This window comes from Chiroxiphia lanceolata, chromosome 21, assembly GCF_009829145.1.
Source record: "Chiroxiphia lanceolata isolate bChiLan1 chromosome 21, bChiLan1.pri, whole genome shotgun sequence".
Taxonomy (NCBI): Eukaryota; Metazoa; Chordata; class Aves; order Passeriformes; family Pipridae; genus Chiroxiphia; species Chiroxiphia lanceolata.
The window spans coordinates 8,010,062-8,026,476 of NC_045657.1; the positions used below are offsets into that span (position 1 = coordinate 8,010,062).

Below are 16,415 nucleotides of genomic sequence, written 5' to 3' on the forward strand. Positions count from 1 at the left end.
GAACAGCCGTTATTCCAGGGATCCATTGACATCATTAGAAGCAGTCAGGGGGGCTACTGGTCAGGGTGGGGACAGCCTGCAAGTATTTTCCAGTTTGTTTTTTTTTTTGTTCTAGATACTGCTGTTTTGCTTGAGAGTCTTTCTTATGCAAGTGAATAAAGCAGCAGTTTGCTTGCAAGAGGGCAATTTGTATGAATAACAAACTTGTGAGAAGAATGGAAGTGGTCTGTGTTGTTGGGAATGTAGGAATTTAGGGGGACAGAAACAGCTGGGCAGATGGACATGTGGAAGAGTGGAAGAGCTTCATTGTACACAGCAGCAGGGTGCAGGTACCATGTGTATGATGTCCAGTGTCAAAAAGGAACTTCTATTTGTGCTCCTTCAGGCTCTTCCACCACAGGAGATCCCCTCCGTAGGGCTGTGCAGACTCTCCCCATCCCCACTCCAAAAGCAACACTCAGGGATGAACAGGAGTTAAACACAGGGAAGGGAAGTGCCCAGGGCCATGCAGCAGGTCTGTTGCAGAGCTGGGGAGGACAACACACACCCTCCCCATCCCGTATTTCCTGTTCCCAGGGCTCTGCACACACCCCCTCCCCTGTGATGCTCAGCCCCATGCGGCTGAGCCACTGGCCGGATTTCACTGAGTCCTCAGCACACGTGTTCACACTTTTTGTTCTCATGTCAGGCCTTCAAGGGAGCCCTGATGAGCTCATACTGGTGCTCGGGGAAAGGCGATGTTATCGAAGACTGGTGCAGGTGTGACCTCAACGCCTTCGATGAGAACGGACTCCCGAACTGCAGCCCTCTCCCTCCGCCTGTGTACGTATCAGTGCGAGTTCTCCTCTGGGTCACAGCCCCCAGCAACAGCCCCTTTCCCATGGGTTGTGACCCAGCACCAGCCCCTTTCCCACAGGCTCAGCCCATGGGCACCTCCTTCCGCACCTTTGGGCCCGGGGGCCGCAGTCCAGCCCCCCTCTCTGTGTGAGTGATGCCTTTAGGATATCCTGGCTCCGGCTGTGGCCCTGGAAGGTTTCCTTATAGATTTTCATCACCTGATTAGCAGGCCTTGTAGAATGGGATTTCAAATGCTGAAAGAAATGGAATTACAGTGCAATTCATTGTGGCTTGTCAGAGCAAGAGCAAATCAGGAGGAAAGTGATGGGGAATTAGCTGAGAAAGCAGGAAGACTGGCTCCAGCAAGCCACAAGGAGCAGAACACCTTCTTAGTGAGCCAATATCCTCGGAGGGGATTCATTTCCCATCCCGAGTCCAACAAACATACTGTATGTTTGAAGCCAGACTCCCCATATCCCTGTACTTGTGTTGTCATTTACCCCAGTGCAGAGGGAGCAGACGCCCCTGCACTAGCACAGCCAGGAGCACAAAGCTCCTCTGCCTTCATCCCAGCCCACGTTGTTCCTGCTCTGGGCAGGAGCTCCTGCACAGCTGCCCTGCTCTGGCTCTCACTCACACCTGGCAGCAGTTTGCTTGTTTGCAGCTGGGTAAATTCACACCACACCTGCCCCTTCCTTTCCCTCCTTCCACCCTCCCTCGCCTCTGCTGGCTGGCAGTGCAGACCAGACCCTCCCCTCCCATGGACTCAGCCCCACTGTGTTTCCAGAAGCTGGATCCTCTCCTCTTTTTCTCATGGGGTGTTGGTCCTTGGTTCCCCGTGGACTGCTGAAGCTCAGCAGTTTTCCCAGATGATGAAGGCCCCTTTGGATGGGATATTTGGGGTTGCATGGTTGTGGTTGCATGACCTTGGCTTTTCCAGGAGCAAGGGGAGGCAAGGGCACACATTGCAGTAGGCTGAACCCAACTAACCTTCAACTGGAGGTTCTTCCATGCTCACCTGACCGCTCTGCCCTTGTTCCCTCTGTCCCTGAGGGGTCTCTGTGCACATGCCTGTGCATGAGTGTGAGCCCTACCAGGGGTTGGGCTATTTTTGGAGGTGGATTCCTCCCCAGAAAGAGAGCTGATGTCTTATTTGGTTTCTTTCCTGTCTCCTGCCCCAGCCTGCGGCTCTCCCCCAACGTGGAGCCCTCCAGCACCGTGGTCAGTCTGGAGTGGCTGGATGTGCAGCCTGCCATTGGGACAAAGGTGTCTGACTACGTCCTGCAGCACAAGAAGGTGGATGAGTACACGGACACAGACCTCTACACAGGTGGGTGTGAGGGCAAACTCCTCGTGGAGCAGAGGGTTAAAGGTGATGCCTCCTGTGCCCTGCCTGGCTGGGAGCTGCTGCTTTGGTGGAAAACAGTGTACAGAGCCAAGGTGTTACATGAGGTATCAAACCCACTCCATTCTGGAGGCTTCTGCAGACATGGGTATTGGAGGGGAAGGGGAAATCCGAAAATGCAGTAAGGCAGAAGGAAATATTTTGTCCTTTTTGGGCAGGAGAGCTGTGAGTTGGAGTTTCTGAAGTGGCTGTTTGATCTGATCAGTCTGAAATGCTACAGGATTGTGGATGTGGGGAGGGAGAAGGTCATCCCTCAACAGCTCAGGGGCTTTACTGGTCTATTCCAGTGAGTACTGCATTGCATGTCCACCTTTGAAAGGACACTTTCAGTTGCCTTGCACACCTATCAAAGGAACTCAAAGCCTGCAGTATTTAGGGAGATCATTTAAGCTGCACAAAACTTCTCCAGGGGAATCTGAAACCTTCCCTGGGTTGGAATTTAGTTCCCAGGCTTGTACTGAGTGCTCTGTGCCTTGCAAAGGCTTTGTCAGCATTTCAAGCCATGCTCTAGGAGCTACTGGACGAGGCGTAGGGCTGTGAAGGATGGGGCTGGATTTGAGTGAGTCAACGATGGATTTCAAAAAGTAGGACTTGAGACCTTGAGTGATGGTAGTGCTGCATGGAAAGCCAGGCAGAACCTACTGCTTTTTGCCCGAGGATTTTGGATGTAGTTTGTTGGGACTTGTCAGGGGCAGCTGGTCTCAGAGCAGGGAGCCTTGCTGTGCTCATGCAGACTTGCAGGGGCTCCCAGGGAATCCTGGCAAGATGTTTGGCTGTTTCCCTGTTGGGAAAACAGTCTTGGGAAGACGATTCGGGGAAAGATCAGGAGTTGCACACAGGCAGTCCTTAGGTCGGGGTCAGCTTTCTCAGCTTGTGGTGGGGATTTTTCTTCTCCCCAGTGGTGTAAGACCCTCTGAGCTAAGTGTTCAGCTGCCATGAGCTGTCTCAGGGGAGACAGCTTCCACAGGGAAGTTTCCACCCTCTCTGTTCATCCCAGGTCCATCTATTCTGCAACATAGATGCCACCATATCCAAAAATTGTGTGCTATAAGAGCTGGCCTGTTTCTTCTGTAGAGAGCCAGACCCCCACATCCTGGTGGCCCTGGCTGTTTGTGGAGACCCCTGTGAGAGGGAGCTCTGGTTCCTGGCTCATACAGGGCCTTTCTCCTACACCTTTCTAGCATCCAGTTCCAGGGTTGCCCAATGTGACCATGGCCCCTGGGTTATGTTTCTTGTTTCCCGACATGGATGAGGGCTAGTTCTTTATCTTGAAGGGACACCCTCCAGTAATGGAGAAAGAAAACAAGCCACCAAAGGAGGGGCTTTGTTTTGGATGGTGATTCCAGATTGCTCACACATCAGTCAGGTGAGGCCAGACCAGGGAAAAGTGGGGTTTCTCCTTTGAAGTGGCTGGATCTTTGCCTGGCAACCAGAGTAGGAAATACAGATTATTATTATTATTTTGCTTTTATGACTGCCATGTGTTTGACAGGCAATTGAATTCATTGTGGGGAGTTGCCCTCCCCTCTCCCTGCTCTGGGGGACTGTTTGGGACAGAATGACCCTATTAACAATTAAAGAGAAAAGCCAATCCTAAATCTATCCCTTTTTTTTCTATGCTGCTTATAACCAAACAACATTCCTGCCTTCATTCCTTTCTTACCCGACAGACCTCTAATGCCAGATGACTTGATTCCTGCAAATACTTTGCGTAGGTTTGCAGAGGTGCTGACTGCTACAGCTCTCAAAGGCTTTACCCAACCAAAAATCCTGCCCTGGGTGTCCCCTCCCCGCCATCATCCACCCATCCTGCTGCACCACAACTCATCCCATCTGAGCAGCATCCACAAAAACAGTAACTCAACCCCAGAGGGGGAATCTTTGGGAGGTGGCATGTGGGATATGAAATTTTGATGGCTTTTAATGGATGTTGGCACGTCGTCCTTCCCCCTCAGTCTCTCAGCTGCTGGCAGGGAGGAGCAGGTTGCTCCTGGTGCTAGGAGGTTCATCACAGGTATTGGCAGAGTGTGGCAGCTCTAGGCTGGGGGATCCAGCAAGGCTGGAGAGCTCTTGAGGCTGCTGCCATTCATCCCTTGGATCTCTTGAGTTTAAATGAGTGAGTTATTTGTGCTTGGACAGTGGTTTTGTTTGCTTTGTTGCATTTGTAGCCATTTCTTATTGTGATTCCTGGCACTGGCTGAGGCTAGAGCTGTCTCAATCTGTTCATCAGCCCTGTTGCAAAATAGATGGTACCTGACCCCTGCCTCACCTACCTTCCTCCTGCCCCACACAAGCCTCCTCCAGTCTCTCACCCACGCAAAACTCCTTGGCCTCCCCATTGCTCTGCAACTGAAAGATGTAGCTTTTCCCTTGAACCGGAAAATATTTGCTCCTCTTCCTCCTGGAGCAGAGTCAGGAGGGAGTTTTGAGGTTGGTCTAACGTGTGTCCCCTCTGCTCCCTGCTGGGCTCCACACGAGCGGGTGATGCTGCAGGACGGGGCGCAGGGAGCCGGGACCGTGCATGGCTCGGCTGCCCTCGACTGCAGGAGCTTTTTTTTTAAGAGGCTTGTTACTGGTGCTTAGAAAAACACAGCCCTTGGCCCATCTGAGGCTGAGAGGAGGTGAACTTGTGTGCGAAACAAACCACGCTTTCAACACCAGCGCGCGGGGAGCGAGCGGGGCCTGCGCTCGGGAGCCAGCGGAGAACGCGGAGAGCAATTTACATCCCAAAGCTGTTTATTAAAACTTGTGGAAATTACTCATAACTCCATGTGTGCGACGGCTTTGTAGTTGAGTGATGCTCTTTGTTTGAACACGGGGCTCTCGAAGAGGGCGAGAGCGTGGTGTGGTGTGTGTGTGTGTGCGCGCGGCCGAGCCCGCCAGCGCATTATGTCATGGACGAAGCAGGCGCTGCACTTGAGAGAGGGAGAGGGAGAAATGTGTTTTACAGGGTGAGGTACAAACTGAAATGGCTGTGAACATCTGGAACTGATATTAGGCTTGGAAAATGTTTTCTGTCACTCCAACACTCCTCTGGAGGAAGGTTTCTGAAGTTAAGAAGCTCCAAAGGGGATGGGGGGGGTTGTGGAGGGATGGGGGGATAACATGACTGTGGTGCAAAGTGCTTTTTATGTCTCCATTCTCTAAGCCAGGCCGTGTCCCTGCCTGTGCCAGAGCGGGTATCACCACTGCTATTTGTGGTGGCCCTGGCTTAGAAAGTCCCCTGGAGCAGCTGAGCCCCTCTGCCTGAGCTGGTCCTGCATGGGGAGTGCAGCATCCCCCAGCTCATGCTGGGTAGGAGGACAGAAGGAACCTTGCCCTTGTTGTAGGGCTGGGAGCTGAGGAGCCGAGGTGGGAGGCCTTGTCTGAAAGCTGAAGGGTGAAATCCTGGTGTGGGGACAGGCAGAGCTGTGCCTGCTTTAACACCACCTGGACCATCTCTGGGGCCCACTTGGGAGGTTGGACCCGCCTGGGGGTTGGAGCAGGTTGGAGCTGCTGCTGCTGCGAGTGAGCAAAATGCAAGGCTTAGAAATAAAAAAACCCACTTTGTATGTGTTTGTAGCACATTTGTAGGGATGGCTGGGGGAAGATGAGGGGCTGGGCTTTGGCTGTGTGATGGACTGCGGTCCATGGGCTGGGCAGGGGGCTATGTTGCTGCTGTGATGCTTTGTGGCTCTGGGAGCTCCTTGATCCCTTTATCAGTGTTCTTTCCCTGGTGCAGTTTTATTCCCCTCCTGCCCCTCTGTTTGTTGCTGGGTCTCTGAACACACATCTGGGGGGATTTTGTGAGGGCTGCCATGTGCCTGCACAGTGGAACGTGAGGGGGTGGTTTGAGGATTGAGCTGTGAGGGTATCTCCAAGCACTTTGCTGATGATAAGTCAGACCTTGCACATTCTGATGTAGGAATGGGCTCTCCTTTCTCTGCAGACAAAGGGGCAAAAACAAGACACAGAGGTAAAATGCCTGTGCTGAGGTCACGAGAACTGGACAGTGAATTAACCTCAACATGGGACAGTACTCACCTCTGAGAGCGAAGGGGATGCAGGTCCTGGATCCCCCCAGCTTTGTGCCCTGCCCTGTGCTCACTCTGCTGTCAGGACCCCCAGGCTGGCCACTGAACTACTCTGCACCTCCCCGTCATTCCCCACCACCAAGGTGGGCAGCCCTGTACCTGTGCACAGCACTGGCAGTAGCTCTGTCCTTGAGCATGAATCCACCTTCCAGACACCTGCTTGTGCTCCAGCATCAGAGTGGGCAGAACTGGGGAGATGCAGAGAAACGAAGTGTCCCTTGCTGTCACCGTGGTTGAGGGTGACAGCAAGTGTGAACGAAGTGTTGCCACAATGCACTGCTTGCTCTGTGCTGTTGGTGCAGGTCACAGAAGGACTGGGAGGCTCTCCCTCTCTCCCAGCCCTTCATCTTCTGTCCCATGCTTTGTAGGCTCTCACACTGTGGTTTCCTCCCTTTGTCTGTGGTACTTTACAGCTCAGTGTGTGCTGACAGCTGAGTCAGTGTAACTGGGGACATTGCAGGGTATTGGCTGGATAAACTACACAACAAACAGCTCACCTGTTTTTACACAGCAGGTGGTCATGAGATGCCCTGTCCCTGCAGGGCAGGTGAGGTCTGAGCAGAGATTCTTAAAGTTTATGACATCAAGGGATCCTGGCTGCTCTGGGGTCTTTTTGCAGTGATCACGTTCCGAAGAGGTAGCCCTCATCCAGAACAGCTTGTAATCCTCAAAGAAAGGATGAGAACAGAAACACAGCCTGCTGAGTGAGCTTGTTGGAGACCTCAGAGCAGGAGAATGTGGAGTCTGGCAGCCTGCTCAGTCCTCTGGTGTGCTGGGACCCTCGATATACAGGACTGTGGTGTGGAGAAGAGCCAGCAGGTAACCTGGGAGGGTGTCTGGAGAGCAGACTGAGCAGTGATGTGCAGGAGTGGAGGATATGATTATATAAAACCTGTGCACATCACCATACCAGCGTTGCAGACTTCTCTGGAGCAGAACTGCTCTGCAGAGGAGTCTTTGCATATGCATCAGGTCTATAAAAGAAAGTAAAAGAGGTCAAACCAGAAGGCTGAGTGTCTTGTACACTTGCAAGTTGTGCGCTGAATTGAGGCTCAGGAGTATCTTATTTATATCTTCCCTCTGTGGTGTGGAGCACAGCTCTGACGTGTCTGGATGGCCAGGGCTGTATGGATATAGGTATGGCAACCATCACTTCCAGACACCCTCTTGTGTGCAAGCTGTGCTGCTACTGCTGTGTGAAAACCAGGGGTAAGCTGGAAGAGGAGAAAAGAACTCTCCTGCCAGAGCAAATCCTGTGTCGGTAAGGAGTCAGTGCAGCCTTCGTACAACCAGGTTGCACTCCTATTACATGCCATAAAATCATCTTTATAGTCTTGGCTGCCAAACAGGCTGAGCACCAGAGTGAAGTAGCACAGTAGGAGGTGACACTGCCCTTAGTAAGGAGCTTGTGGTCCAGTTATAGCTGGGTAAATATATGAACATTGCCCCTGCCTCTTCTGCAAGCACATGGGTAAAGATGTTTTCAACACCCAGAGTGCCCGTCTTGAGTGCTGAATCCACTTGTTAGCAAAAGGAAAGATGATTCAAAAAGAGGCCTTTGAAGTGAAGGTCAAGTTTTTGGAAGCTGCTTCCTGGGATGTGTTGTGTAATAGCACCAAGCAAGTGCTTAATTTTGGCCATTACCCTCGCTGTGAAGCTCTGATTTCTCTCTCACTGGGACAGTTGTAGTTATTTCCACCTACCAGTGTCATTTTTGTATCCTGGAAAGCAGAAAGGAGGTGGAGGGTTCTCAGCTCTCAATTAGGGTTGAGTCAGTTGCCGAAATATTTCATTAATTCACATTTCCATAGGGTTGTTCCAGGGTTTTTTATTTTTATCTGCCCAGACACCTTTTGGCCAGAACTGGGCATTATCTTCACTTTCTCCCAAAGCACTTTATAGGTGGAGACCTGGGACCGTCTGCCCTTTCCCTGCTGTCTGCAGAGGATGGAGCAGCCTGGCTGGTGCCACGACTGTGTCATGCACTTCAGGAGCACTGTGTTTGCCAAGGGCTTTGTGCTGTCTGCTCAGAGCTACCTCTCCCTCAAGGCTAAGGAGAGCTGTAGATGCTCCCTTCTAGCTAAGAAGGCTCTGAACTTCTTTACATGGTAGTTAAAGAGACCAGCCATGGAGTTTTTTTGCTGGTCTGTAATTGTACCCTGTAGGATTAAGTTTCTCCTGATCTGGAAAAGTCAAGGCCACAAATCCATCTTGTCAGAAAGCATCAAAAGCCAAGGCTGCTAACACAGCCAGATGGATCACGGCATGTGAGTGCAGAGCAGTGGAACTTTTTCATAGGAGCCTTTATTGACTAGACAGGCTTTTCTAATCAATAAATTGTGGCTGGAATTTGGAGGGAAGCTCAGTCTGTGTTTACAAAGCTGGTGCTTGGCACTGTAGCCCTGAGCTATGTGGAAAATACAGGCTATGGGGCATCTGTGGATGCAACACAACCCTGCTCTGGGAGGAAACTTGGGCATTCTCACTGAGCAAACTAGGTGAGTCTTCCCTTTGGATGGGCTCTGAATGATGCCCAGACTGGGATTCCCTGCCAGGGTAGGATCTTCCTGGAGATTCTGCATGTTCCTCTCATTGTAGCCAAAGCCTGGGATGATATCCTGAATGGGATGGGGAATCTGCTTTCCAGTCCTCTGGCTGCTGTTGAGGTTTCCCATGTATTCAGCTTTGTCAAGTGGCTGAAATACAATCCAGAAAGTCAGATAGTGTCCCTCCATGCTTCTCTGGAAGGAAATAAGGATACAAAAGGGTTCCAGGGAGTCACAAAGGCTGACTTGAGACAGCCTATTCTGTCCTGTTTGAAACCTCTCAACCCTGGCACAGGAGGTGCTCTGAGGATGTTGCAATGATCCTGGGCTGTGATCCTGTGAGGTGTGTGCTCTGCCCCGCCAGCATCAAATCTGCTCCAGCCCTCACCCTTCTTCAGGCACATCCACCTTCAGTGGCACATGGTGGTACCAGCCCTCCACCTCTGCATCTCCCAGGCTGAGCTGGGTACACTGTGTGTCCTGAGAACCACCATTCCCTGCTCACCAAATCGATGGGGGCTCCTCTTGCTGGGCAGTGGCTCAAGGTGAGGCCTCTCATCTATTCCCCATGTTGTGTGAGGGGAGATCAGTAAAAATGGAGAGGGATTAAACCTCGAGTCAGGGGATTTGCCAATTAAAATAACTGCTCCTCCTGCAGTTTCATATGATACAACAGAGACCCTCCCAGTCTCCCCTGTGACCCCTTCCCAGTTTGTTCAGCTTGCCAGGGATTGAGATCTGGCTCTTTAGAGCGAGGGGGCAGCTGGGTCTAGGTTACATTTCGTGCTGTTTAGATAGGATAAACCTTTCCTCCCTGTAATTGGGGGATTGGACTTGTGAGCTTTCCCAGATATTAATCTGCAGACCCTAGAGGGGGTTAGATTAGGTTATGGAGACATAATAGGAAATACTGCTCTGGCTAGTTTGGGTTATGGGGGATAGGGTGGATATTCTGCAGCATTCCCATGCTGGGTTCCTGCTGATCAGACCTGTGTGGTGAGGTCAAGGAACGGTCTTCTCTCAGCATCAGGTTGACTTGGTCTTTGCTGCGAGCGACTGTCTCTGAACTCTTGCCACCCCTGTAATCCTGCTTTTCCAAAGAACAGGACTGTGACCTCTCCTTTGCTGGAGGGAGAGGTGGGTGGTGCTGACCTGCTGCTGGGGCTTGTCCTCAGAGGAGAGGACATCTTTTTTTTCAAATGGGTGTCATGTCTCCAGGATCCTCGGGATAGAAAAACCTTCATGTGCTGAATTGTTGGTGCTTGGACCTAGTAAGATCTTCCTCCTTGCTCACCTGTGTGGTGCCAGCTGTGGGGAAGGGGTTGATGCATCCCAGAGGGGATCACTTAGAGCAGTGAGCATTTGAGTACATGTGTTTTCCCTTCTGCCCCGTGTGAGAGATGTATTTGAGGAAGGATGTCACGTTGATCTAGTCAGTGCCAGTGAGATGAGCTTGTCCCTGTGTCCAAATGAGTGTTTTGGAGCTGTGGTGGTGAGGGATCCTGCACTGGAGCAGCACCCTGAGGTGTACTGGAGAAGGGAGTCCCGGCATGTTTGTGCTGCAGAGCTGTTTGTTGTGTGGGTTAATATCTCCTCCTGTTCCTGTGGGCTGTGTCTGGGAGCAGCTCTGCAGTGCTGCTGGACACGAGTTCTGCTGATACAAGTCTGGCTCCAGGCACCAGTCTGAACACTCCTTCCAACCCTCATTTCTTTTTATTAACAGCGAGATGACAGATAGGGGATGGTCATTAATTTAATAAAGGATGTTTCTGATCACGACTACAGAAGCAAGATCCTGAGGTTTTCCATGGTGGTCTGATGACTCACCCTGATGGAATAGGGTGATGCTGGGATAGGAAATACCTCACTGGAGCTCAGAGCATGGCAATGGCTCTTCCTAAAGAGCAGCCAGGCTCCTACAGTCATTCTGCCATCCTTGGCTGGGCTGTCCTTGCGACTGGCCTCCCCAATATGATGATTACCCACACTGAGAGGAGCTGGATTTCAACTCCAGAGAGATCCATTCACCCAGTGGGTCAATTTGCTAGCTTTAATGAGGTTCACTCCCGGTTTCCCTGGTGCCAGCCCTGGACACCTGCCTGCAGTGACAGTGGAGTCAGGGAACATTGAGGTGTGGCTGAGATACCACTCTCCCCATCACACCCTTTGTGGCACACCCATGTGTGTGCATGCTCAAGAGGGCAGGTAGCAGCAGCTCGGCTGTGCTGTGAGAGGAGAGCTTGTACAATATAACAGATAATACTTGGCTCTTCTTTATCCTGTGCTGTCATCCGTGGAAATCAGTAAATCTCACCAACTCCATTGTGTGGACTGGGAAATTGAGGCGTTCAGCAGTAAAAATTGCATGTGGACTCTAAATCCAGAAGAGCCAGTTAAGAGCAAGGGGTCTGAATCTTTGTGCAGTTAACATTTACTGTGCTGGCTGCTCTCAACCCTCAGAAGTTCACACTTGGCTGCAGATTATTTTCGGATCTCTGTTACCGGTTGCTTTGGAAAACCTGGGGGTTGTCATGGTGGGTGGAGAGTGTCAAGCTCAGGTGGATGTGCCCGTCCTGCTGGGACACAGTGAGCAGGAGGAGTAGGTACCCCCAGCATCAAAGAAACCATCGGGTCTGCCCCGTCCTGGTGCCCCAACTCTCACGGATGGGAGATGGTCACCCCATCTGGGTGCTCTGGGGTGTGCCAGACCCTCTGGAGACAATATGCAGTGACTGCAGGGACTACTCTTCCTCAGCATCCTGACTTTACAGGGGGTCTTCCAACAGCTCTGCAGCTGATGGAGCTTCCTCTACTGGATACCCCCAGGATGGTGGGATGGTGTCTGGAAGCACAGCCCCATCTTGGCACCCTGATTTCTGGGGATAAAGGCATGATCACTGTCTCCTTATTTAAGTTAAGGAGTTGTCTTTAAAATCTCCCAGACCTTTTCCAGTCCCCAAGGATGAGCTCAGAGAAGCAGCAATAGCTGCTTAAAATTGGGTGCTGGGGCCCTCAGATTTCAAGAGAGGCTGCGTGTTCCCCTCCCCGGGAAGCTTTTGGGAGGACTTTTGGCCCCTGCTCTGCCTGGCCCCAGCTCCCAGCCTCCCTGCTCCCTCCCAGCCCCAGAGCGGGCGGCTGCAGAGAGACATTGCCAGAGCTCGTTGGGAACGGGGCTGGAGAAAGGAGCGTGTGAGCCAGAGAGATGGTCTGTGATGGGGGGAACATTGGAAAGCTGGAGGTGGGTGGCTGGACAGGCTTTTCTTGCTCGTTCCAGCTGTGCAGGAGGGTTGGCTGCTCGGCATCTGCCTGGATCCTCCAGCCACAGACAGCTGGCGCATCCATGGGAACAGGCCGAGCTGTGCCGGGACCGGGTCAGCCAACAACCTTCAACTCCCAGCTGGGGGCTGATCCTGCACCCTGGGTGCTGCAGGGAGGGTCCTCTCCCCCGGGGTGACCCTGCCCTCCTCTCTGTACGTACGGTGGTAGGCACAGGGTGTGGTGGACACCGAAGCTGGGCCGCGGGGTTGGGGATGGGAAATACCGTCTCCCCTGTGCTTATCCAACGACCTCCTCGAACACGTGATAGCTCATATAGCCATAAAACAATCCAGATCTGTCCATAATCCTGTTAGAGCCTTTGACTCTTGCTCCTGTGACTCCCAGCAGCTCTAATTACGGATACTCATGCTGGTGATTAATGACTGGATTCATCTTCAGTGGCACCACTTTTTGCATGTGCAGCCTGATTTTTCCCCCTTCACAACGGTTTGTGCAAAGGGGAAATAGTCCCTGTTAAAAACCAACAGCACAGAAATGTGGCATTGTTGGCGTTCTGCCTTCATCTGGCCCTTCTGCATCCTGTCCATCCTTTCACTTATCTCCCCCCAGCCTTTCATCTCTGAGAGAACGGCCCTAATTGCTGCGCGCTCTAATTTTGCTGCACTGTATCCCATAAATCACTCGGACGCACGGAGCGTTTCCCTGCTCCTTAACAAAAGGAGCGGGATTTTCTCCTCTGCTGCATGTTTTACAGGTGACTAATTGCATCAAGGCACCTTTGAAGCAATGGCTTCATCAATTGCTCATCCTGCAGACGCATCGCTGGTTATGTATGCCTGATCAGAATCCTGCATTTATTAGGATTAATTTATTCCCCGATCATTTTTCATCCACCACAAGGACAGGAAAGTTGAGTGATGTTACTTGCTCAGCTACGTAAGCACGATTTCTTGCCTCATTACTGAGCCTGAGATATTTTTGTTGCACGCTGAAACTTCTCCAATTGAAAATGAGTAATGTTACGTCTTGGACAGAAGCGCTCCCAGAAAACCAGAGAAATCAAGTTATTTCAGGGCACCTACAAATTGGCTTTAGATCTTCATCATCTTCCTTCCTAATTCTGCCCCACCCCTATTTGTCATGGGGCACATTTCTTGGGGCTTTGTACAAAGGAGGACAGGGATGGGGAAGAGCATGTTTCTCCCAACTGCAGACCATCCAAAATGGGGTTTCTTGTTGTCCTATGGAGACACGTTGAGAGAGAGCTGGGGGTGTCCAGGCTGGAGAAGAGAAGGCTCCAGGGAGACCTTAGAGCCTCTTCCAATCCCTAAAAGTGCTACAAGAGAGCTGGAGAGGGACTTTAGACAAGGGCTTGGAGTGACAGGACAAGGGGGAATGGCTTCCCACTGCCAGAGTACAGGGTTAGATGGGTTATTAGAAAGAAATTCTTCATGATGAGGGTGGTGAGGCCCTGGCACAAGTTGCCCAGAGAAGCTGTGGCTGCCCCATCCCTGGAAGTGTTCAAGGCCAGGTTGGATGGAGCTTGGAGCAACCTGGGATAGTGGAAGGTGTCCCTGCCCATGGCAAGGAAGTTTGAACTTGATAATTTCAAGGTCCTTTCCATCCCAAACCATTCCATGGTTCTGTAATCCTATAAGTTAGCAAATCCTTACAAGGCTGCAGGAAATATGACTGAGCAGGAGGGGTGTGGAAGGGCTGGTGGTATGAAAAAGGATGCGGTGAACACAAGCTGAGCATCTCCAGGGAGGAGGAACTGTAACTGGTGGGGACAGACACCAGTAAACATGGGCAAATTCACACTTTTATTAAAGGCTGTGGTCAGAGTTTTGTGGGAGTAGTGGCTGATAACAACTGCCAGAAGCCCTTGACTCAGCTGCTAACCTCCCACCCCCAGAAAGGCTCCTCTTTTGGGAAGGAGGGAGCTTGTTTACATCCAGGCAGGAATTTTGCTTCTGCTACTTCCAGTCTGGTGTTCATCTGCCCTTAACTCACTGCTGGCCCCAGCAAGTGTCTGAGGGCTGGATATAGTGGCATAACTTATGTACCAAATGGGGTCATTTTGAACCAGAATCTGAGGTTGAGAGTAGTTTGGGGCAGCTGTGGCAATGCTGGAGAGTCTCACCTGGGTGTTGTGCAGTGCTGGGATGAGGAAGTGCAGGAGAGAGGATGCAGGAACAGTGGGGGTGGATGGTTTCCTTCTGTTGTACTGTGAAGGAGTGCACCAAGGCACCAAGGGGCTAGGAAAGTGCTTGTGCAGCACTGAGGAGCTCAGCTTTGGCAAGAGACCAGAGAAAAGTAGGTGACTGCTTTGGAGAGGTTGGAGAGAGGGCAGCTCTCAACCCAGGAGACATATCAAAGCCTGGGGCTGTAGAGAGATATGCTTATTTTATTTTGCTACAGCAAGCTGGCAAGATATCAGCTGTTTTGATGGCAAATCTGCTGTCCTGTGGGATGTCCAGCCTTGGTTCATGTCCTGTGTAATGGGACTGACTATAGAGCCCTGGTCCCTGGCTGGCACCGAGCCCCACAACCCTGCTCTCCCTCTGGCCCCGTGGTGGGTGTTTGGGTTGGGGTGGACAAAAAGGGGTCAGGGTGGACAAAGAGGCAAAAAAAACCCCCATGGCAAGAAGCAGAGGATGCTGGTAGCTGTGGGTCTTTGCCTACAGAGGGGGCTCCTGCACTGCCCAAGGCCATCCGGGCTGGGAAGGCAGGAGAAGGGATGCAGCGGCTGCCAGCTGACCTTTCTCAAACAGTTCATGGGTTTCCAGAGCAGCCGAGGTGTCAGCGGTGTAGAGCAGTCACAGCTTCCCAGTCGCTGGAGGAGGAAGGCAGGGGGCACTCGAAAGGGGAGGAAAAGGCTCCATCCTGGAAGGGTGGAAACCTCCCAACCCGTTAACTGTTTCTCCACGGAGAGCGATGGAAAGCAAACAAGGGGCTGCTTTTCTCCTGTGCCAGCTCGCCTGATCCCATCCCTCCTCTCTTCTGCCCCTGCCTGCCTTTCCCTACTGTCTCTTGTAAAGGCAGGATCTGAGATATTGAGGATTTAGGTGGAAAATCAGCTCTTACCCCACCAAGCCGAGCAGCCCTGCACGGGAAAGCAAAGCCTCCGTACCCGGAGCCTTGGCGTCCCCAGGGCTGTGTCTCCGTGCAAAGCCCTCTGCTTTGACGAACTCTCTGCAATCAGACTTAATTAGTAGGCAGGGACCCACAGAAAAAACCTCTTGCAACCCTTTTTTAACCGGCCTGGTGCTCTGTACTGTCAGATCTTGCTGAAAGCGCGTTTGTCTCAAGCGAGGGAAGGGGCCGGGTTGTTCCGCGACAGCCTAAAAACTGAGACACTTTCCCTCACGGATGACAAAGCTCGGGAGTAAATTAGCAGGCAGAGTCTGTGAAAGGAAATGTTTCCTTAAACGTTTCCATAAAAGCTAATTGGCCTGTAAGAGCAGCATACCTGTGGGCCGCTGCCTCCCGGGGTTCAGGGCTCGGGGAATCTATTCCTGGCTCGACTAATAATTTTCAGCGTGACTTTGAGCAGGTCATTCCAGTTCTTTGTGCCTTGGTTTCCCCCTCTCTGAAATTAGAAGAATACTCCCTTACAGAGCACTGATAAGGTTTAAGTACTAAAATTTTATTACTCCATTGAAGATCCTTGGCAAAGGGATATTATGCAGATAGAAGGTTAATGATGATGATGGGGAGAGAATAAAAGGAGAAATTGCTGTTTTATTTTTATTTTGTTCTTTAAATGATGTTCAATAGCCAGTTTTCGATTGAGGAATAAAACCCAGTCCCCTGTGACCCCCAAATTATCTTGCAAATGCTGTTCTGTGTGCTCTTAAAGCTTGCAGAGAGAATGAGGAGCCATACTCCCTTTCTGTCTTTGTAGGAGAAATCAGCAAAATGCGACAAAAATCATCAAGAGATTTTCTCTTCTCAGTTAGGAAGCTTTTCTGGATTCATGGATAATTGAGAGAACTTCCCAAGAGGCCTCCACCCAGTCTCTGTTAGAGCCTGATGGTCCCTGCTGGGGTGATAATTCCACTGTATCAGGTATGGTGTGTATGGGACAGCTCCTTGCCCAGGGCCTGAGCAGATGGAGGGACTTGCCCAAGGTCAGGTAGGAGGTCTGGCAGGCCAGGCAAGCAGGACTTTAGCACTGCCAGAGGGAATTAAAGGCTGAACTGAGCCATTACCCCCACAAATTAACCCCAGGCCTTTCCAGAAGAATTTCTGGGCAAGCACATCCCAGCATTG

The 16,415-nt window shown here is 51.5% G+C and overlaps 1 protein-coding gene across 1 annotated transcript in view; it reads left to right on the plus strand.

Moving 5' to 3' along the window:
• Nucleotides 1-16,415, plus strand: part of LOC116796992 (astrotactin-2-like) — a 101,333-nt gene that overhangs the window by 17,547 nt on the left and 67,371 nt on the right. The window contains exons 3-4 of the mRNA XM_032708050.1: nt 689-822; nt 2,019-2,167. Of these exons, the coding sequence (XP_032563941.1) occupies nt 689-822; nt 2,019-2,167 (283 nt within the window). The remainder of the gene's footprint in view (nt 1-688; nt 823-2,018; nt 2,168-16,415) is intronic.